The 7,218-nt window shown below is 45.4% G+C and overlaps 1 protein-coding gene across 1 annotated transcript in view; it reads right to left on the bottom strand.

Moving 5' to 3' along the window:
• CNBD2 (cyclic nucleotide binding domain containing 2) overlaps positions 1-7,218 on the bottom strand; it is a 60,930-nt gene that overhangs the window by 39,673 nt on the left and 14,039 nt on the right. Inside the window, exon 4 of the mRNA XM_004698249.1 lies at positions 6-82. Coding sequence (XP_004698306.1) covers positions 6-82 — 77 coding nt within the window. The remainder of the gene's footprint in view (positions 1-5; positions 83-7,218) is intronic.

Consider the following 7,218-nt stretch of genomic DNA (forward strand, 5'->3'; position numbering starts at 1 on the left):
TACACAGGTCTTGGATCTCTTCCTTTGTTCTCCAAGAAGGCTTCTTCAGCGTGATCTCAATGGCACTGGGAGGAAAGTGCCCCTGGGGAGAGAGCAAAAGGGACATGTGGGTGATTGCAAGGAACTCCCCACATGCTTGCTTTGATGCTGTCCCCTCCTAGGCAATCATGGCAGGCCTGAGTGTCCCCCAAGGGCCAGGCATCGGCATGAGCCTCCTCGTGCACTGTTGCACTGCTCAAGAACTAAAGCACGATTCCTCTCCCGACTCTGGCAGATGAAGAAACTCAGACACAAGGACAGTCCAGATCTGTCACCTGCCAAGGCCTGCATCTCCAACCGCCAGGACCCTCCACCTCTGCCCTCTAGTAAACCTCTTAGACCAGGGGTGCTCACACTTTTTCAGCATGCAAGCTACTTATAAAATGATCACGTCAAAATGATCTACCAACTACAAAAATGCTAACCATATATTTATTTTTATTCATTACATTTATTCAAAAATGCATTGAGAATTCTTTATATATACAATGTCTGTTTATGTACCTTGCCTAACTGCATGAGTCCACATTGCACAACACAACACAATGAACTATGTACATTTTTTGTCACTATCTGAGTTTACTCCGATGACTTGCACTGAATGGAATGAGCCAGGGATGCATAGTCCGGACAGGAGCTGCTGACAGCCAGCCTCAAGCACACTTCCAAATGATCATCAGTCATGGTGGAACGGTACTTGGACTTAATGAGCTTTGTGTGGGAAAAGGCTGACTCACATCAATAAGTGGAGCTGAATCATGCAGTCAAGGAGGTAGCACATTTTCTCATGTTTGGGTACTTTCCCTCTGTGAGAAAATTCCAGAACTGTTCATGCGCTCTGGACTTCAGCTGAATGTCGGCTGGTCATGTCAAAATCTCCCATTCCGTATGAAAGTGACACGTTTTTGTCTTCTTATTGGTCCAGCTCCCCCACTCATTTTAATACCCTTTCTTACGTTTAAGAAAAAAAAACAAGGTCTAAAAGTTGGTGATAGCTTGTCAGTTTTGCTGTACTTAGCGCAGTTTGTGCATGCGTTTGACACCTACGATTGCATCTGAGTGGCTGCGCTGTATATCAATTAAGTGATGGGAGTGATGATAGGCTTACATGTATTTTTTCAATGCCTTGCGATCTACCCACACTGCATTTGCGATCGACTAGTAGATGGAGATCAACGTATTGAGCACCCCTGGTCTAGACAATACCGAGCGCTTCTCTGGGCTTCAGAAGCACTGCAGTGTCCCCTGAGTCGTTCCCTTTCCCTTCGCAGTTTATGAGACCAAGAAGCCAAGGCCCACCAGAGAGCTAGCAAAATAGTTTCTTCCCAAGTAAACCAGGGAGACAGCGGCTAGCTGACTGGCAGATCTGCTCATTTCTCTTTCTCAGTCCCCATCTCTCAACCCAGCAACTCTATTACCCCAATCAGACGCAGTCCCCAGTTTTCATTCATGCACGTACATTGTTGAGGCTCTGGCTCATGCACGTACATTGTTGAGGCCCTGGCTCCTCCCAGACAGGATTTAAGGGGCCAGTCTCCCCTGAAGCTGATTTCACTCTGTTGGTAGACGGAAGCTCAAGTGTAGACACCCAGGGCTGCCAGCGAGCCTCCTGTGCAGGAGTTTTGTTCACTGACACGGTGGAGGCTGCTCGCTTGCCAGAAGGAACAGCTTCCCCAAAAGCCGAGCTCATCGCCCGGACCTGAGCTCTACACACCGCCAAAGGAAAACCAGCCAACATATTTACCGACTCCTGGTATGCCTTTTTGATGACCACAAAGCAATATGGAAGAACGGGGTTCCTATCTACTAAAGCAGCAGTTCTCAACCTGTGGGTCACGAACCCCGTGGGGGTCGAACAACCCTTTCATAGGGGTTGCCTAAAACCATCGGAAAACACATATTTCTGGTGGTTTTAGGAACCAAGACTCCACTACTCTATCTGTCTCCAGGTAGGTCTGCCCACATGCAGATACGCCCACATAGGAGTTACCCTGCGTGATGCCATCAGATATTTATATTATGATTCCTAGCAGCAGCAAAATTACAGTTATTAAGTAGCTACGAAAATAACTTTATGGTTGGGGTCACCACAACATGAAGAACTGTATTAAAGGGCCATGGCATTAGGAAGGTTGAGAATCATTGTACTAAAGGTTCCCCCATTATTAATGCTAAATTAATTGCCAATCCTCTTGTAAAGTAGCTTTTAGTTATTTGCTTTTATTTTTTATTTGATGTCCTTTCAAAGTGACATGTTCTTAAAGTATTTTTCTTCTATTTAAAATGTGTGTATGCAATTGATGTATGTATGGATTGTGATAAGAGTTGTATGAGCCCCTGATAAAATGACTAAAAAAAACCCAAAAACTGCCAACCAAAAAATAAAATAAAATAAAATGTGTGTATGTGTGTGTATATATACACATATATATATTTTAAAATCATATTAACTTTACCAAGTGAAGCCAAGCCATACTGTTTTTGAGTCAATTAAGAAAATCATAGTGATTAAAGTGTAGCATTTTGGGGTGGTGGAAATAGATGAAATGACTTAGTATGTTCTAGACTACTGAACGAAAACCACCTTAAGAACTGAGCTGAAAGTCGTAGCATGGGCTGAAAAGCAAGAGGGAAAACAGAATGATTAGTAATAGGTTTTTGTGTTTTGTTTTAAAGAGGGAAAAAGAGAGTAGTTTTGTCTTGAAGTATCATGTCTGGTTGTGCCAGAATGTGAAAGATAGTAAAGCTAAACTTGAGGAGGGTCTGTCATAAGTTGTAGAAGTTTTGAGGGGAAGTGAACTTTAATTGCCTTGGTTTACAACACCAGCAAATAATGCATTTGAAAGAAGGGATGAAATGTTTTGAAAATTTTACAAAGTAGATCGATTGTGGTGGACTTATTCACAGGAGAGTGAAAAAGGCTGGTCCGAAGGTAGTGAGATCTCACAACCCATTTGTCTACCCCCCACCCCTACCCCTTAATCCTGAGGCCCCCTATGTTTGTCAGGTTTTGGAACCCACTCAAATATGCCTCAGTCATAGTCTTAACCCTACTAAGGATGGTTGAAGCCCATCACTCTTATGTGTGGCGTTTTAAATTCAAAGAAACCTACACTTCACGACCGAAATAACTCATCTTATCAGCCAGGAAGACTGTTCTCTCCAAGGGAGCCAAAGTGAGCTTGTCATTCAGTTCTAAGGCAACCACAACTCATTACAGACCGTTTGTCTGCTTCCCATGTGACCAAAAACAGGCCCCCTGTCGGTTGTGGCCTGAGCAGTATGGTGGGTGTCCATACTGGTCACACACAATACACGACGCATACAACGGGCGAGGACATACCGATTCAGCCCTTTTTATTCAGGATGGAACATTCCAGCTCCGTATTGCTGATCCTTAGAACCAGAGGTGAGTGGAGGGAGTCATAGGCAAACTATACAACTCTCAATACAGCTCAGTGCCCTCATGCAGTATTAACACTTACAGGGAATACGGTTTAGCCTCTCAAGCCCAGGTACAAATTTCCGCCAACATTCTCTAGGCAGAACAAACACTTCAAGATCAAATACCTCACAAATAACCTAACAGACTCTACTCTTCCTTAATCGAACCCAGGAGCTCAAAGATGTCTCTCATTGCTTCCTGTGCACCTCCCTCCAAAGACCTCTGCTGGCCGCTGCCCCATCACCTTTGGTAGGCTCATTCCCAAAAAGGGACCCCCAACAGAATGTACCCCTCCACCAAGTCGGGTCCCACTGTGGAAGCCAGAGGAAGTAAGTCAGACCCAGCCACAGGGAGTCTGTTCCTTCACAGATCAGAATGTAGATGGCTTTTCCCTGCGTGGAATTTGCAAACATAACTGTTAACACTCAGATTTTCTCCAACCCGGGACAATTCTTTTGGTGCAATGGAACTTTAACTAAATGTGTAAATGCCTCCACAGCAGGACCTTGTTTTTCAGTTACGGTAGTTCCTCAGCTCACCTGTATGGTCAGTCTGAGTTAACATGGTTACTCTCTGTCCAAAGGTCAAGGAAAGCAGCATTCCTTCCTATAATGGTAGGTATAAGCCTAGCCTCTTCTATCGTAGCATCTGGAATAGCTGGAGGCACACTCAGCCACCCCATCATCTCAGCACAAGATTTCAAAGACCGATTACAGATCACCTCAATGTCCGCCTCAGCCTCCTCAGCCTCACAGCAGCGCCAGATTACTTCTCTGACCCAGGTTGCTCTACAAAACTGACAGGCCTTAGATCTTCTAACCGCTGAAAAAGGGGGTACCTGCCTCTTCCTCAGGTAAGAGTGCTGTTATTACATCAGTGAATCTGGACTCATAGAGAAAAACATAGAAACACTGACCTGCCTAAGCAAAGAACTTTGCAGTCACAGAAGGAAAAATTATTCCCCGTTTGACTGGTTGCAATCCCATTTAGCCTCCTGGCTGTTGCCACTAATCCTTATCTTCTTATTTTTTCTCTTAGACCAATGCTTTCTCAGATTTATCCAGCGGCACGTACAAGACCTGTTTAGGGTCACAGTGAATCAGCTTCTTCAACACTTGTATACCCACTTGCCCATCAGCCCTCCTTCGGCCTGCTCCAGTGTCTAGGCCCCACAGTGCCCCCTACCAGCAGGAAGCAGCCAGACAGGCTACAACTCCGCTTATCACCAAAAAGGCTGGAATGCTGGGCAGAAACGGGAACAGGTGGGGTGGGTAAGTGGAGCAAGATCCTGACAGACAGTGCGCAACACCTCCTGATGATGGCCTTTAAATCCCTGATGCAGATGGATAGTGTGCTAGTCTGGGTAGACTAGAGAAACAAATTCATAAACACATGTATGTATATAAGGGAGAGGTTTATATACAAGAGCAATTGAACATTGAGAAAACATCCCATCCCAGTCCAGATCAAGTCCATAAGTCTGCTATTAGCCCATATGTCCGATACTAATCTATAAAGTCCTCTTCAGACTCATGAAACACATGCAATGAAGCCAAATGCAGGATGATCACAAGCCAGTGGGTAGAAAGTCTTTGGCTCCAGTGGTGTTATAAGCATCTCAGTGCTGGCAGGGGTCTCTCTGTGGCTTCTCTGGCTTCAGAGGTCTGGTTTCGTCCATGTGGCTCATCTTCTGCAATGTCTCCCACAGAGCAGCAGAGAGAGGAGGAAGTACCAGATTTCCCAGAATTCTCAGGAGAAGGTCATGCCCACACAGAAGTCTCATTGGCTATCTCCAGATTGACAGCCTAGACTCCACCTCTACCCTCTTAATCCTTAAATTGACACCAGATTAGGTGACTGCCACAGATGGTAGCTCCATTGTTACATTGTTTCTGTGTTACTAACTGCCCACCTTGCACAACAGTGAAACCGCAGTGGAAAATTCCACTGCCTTTACCTCAGACCAGTACTATAAAACCTTCTCCTACATCCCAGGCAGTGCAACCTCGTGGACCTCCAACTGGGGACCCGTGAACCTCGCCCAGGAGCTCTGAAATAAACCTTTAAAACTATTTTCTGCCTTTGCCTTCTTTCTTTCTTTCCCTCCGTCGCCAAAACTACCTTACAGAAACATGATAAAGGCTCTGTTTACCTTTTGTATTTCTCCAGAAGAGGGTGGCACTCAGTAAAAGAAGTCTTTATGGAAAGAATGAATGAATGAATACTGGTGTCCTTACAGAACAGTAATTATCGTGAAACAAAATGGCACGGGGCATGAGGAAGCATTCTGAACACCAGAAAAGCAGATGAGACGCTTCACCTATTCACTCTGAAAGGCAACCTAGCTTAGTGAGGGAGCAAAGCTTGGTGACCAGAAGCACGTGAGGCTGTGGGGAAGCACCAGAGCTCTGGTGCCTGATGCTGGGTCTGACTTTGCCCCTGCTACTCCCTGTGTAGTCCTAGGGGTGGGGGGATGGCCCTGCTCCTTGAATCTGTTTCCCTGTTTGATATCAGCAGAACTGGCCTCCATCAGCGTTGTTGAGTGGATTCCCACTCACAGAAACCCCATGTGACAGAGAACTGTCCCAGAAGGTTGTCTTGGCTGGCATCTTTATAGAAGCAGATCTTTCTCCCACAGAGTGGCTGGGTTAGTTCAAGCAGACAGCCTACGGTTAGTGGCTGATTGCTTAAATGTTGTGCCACCAGGGGATAGCAGACTCAGTCTATGCTGGGCACAGCCAGGGCTATAGAAGTGGGCACCATTGTGATGACCTGGGTTCGATCCACCCTTTCTACTTGTCCAATTCCATCTTGCTATCAATGACCTGTCGGGGTTTCTGACACAGGGTTGACTTATGATAAAACACAGATGTCTGCAGCCTCCATAAGCCAAAGTGATTTTTTGAGTCCCTATGACACCTTAATTCCTTCAGGAAATTTTCGCAACATCCCAACCCTTAGTGACTCTCATCTCTGGATTCCTATGGAACTGTTATTTAGCTTTCAGGGTAAGTTTCATCACCTTATCTCCTAATTAGCTCCCTAAGGGTTGGGTGACGTTATTTCACAACTGCTGCAGAGCTGAGCCAACCAGAGAAGCTTAAAAAAAAAAAAACTACCTGAAGGCAGGGCGGGTGGGTGAGTGTGGGGGAGGAAGTGCAATTCCCACAGGGCCCCTGGAGACTTCCTGGACTTGGTTCATAGGGCTTCCCCTTCTCTCCTACCTGGCAGTCCCTAGCACTCAGCAGAGGAGCAAGAATAACAGTGGCTGTCCATAATCCTACCACCACCAGAATTAGCCACTAGCATTGGGCATATTTGTTTCCTGTCTCTTTTTCTATGTATACATTTTTTTAAAAATACTTTTATTGGGGGCTGAGTTAATCTGGGTAGACTAGAGAAACAAAACTCATAAATACTCATATTTTATGAGAGAGCTTTATATAAAGGGTAATTGTACATTAAGCATCCCAACCCAGTCCAGTCCAAGCCCATAAGCCCGACATTAGCCCATATGTCCGACATCAATCTACAAAGTCCTCCTCAAAGTCACAAAACCCACACAATAACACAGAATGCAGGAGCAAAGCTGAATCAGTGAGTGTGTAAGCTTCTCAGTGCTGGCAGGGGTCTCCACAGGATTTCTCTAGCATAAGGTGACCAGATTTTAACATTGGTAAAGCAGGACACCATTGATAAAACTCATATCCTGGCGAAATAGCCACATGGCAGCC

This window comes from Echinops telfairi, unplaced genomic scaffold (assembly GCF_000313985.2).
Source record: "Echinops telfairi isolate 266 unplaced genomic scaffold, ASM31398v2 ScPeMD7_5592;HRSCAF=6446, whole genome shotgun sequence".
NCBI classification, from domain to species: Eukaryota; Metazoa; Chordata; class Mammalia; order Afrosoricida; family Tenrecidae; genus Echinops; species Echinops telfairi.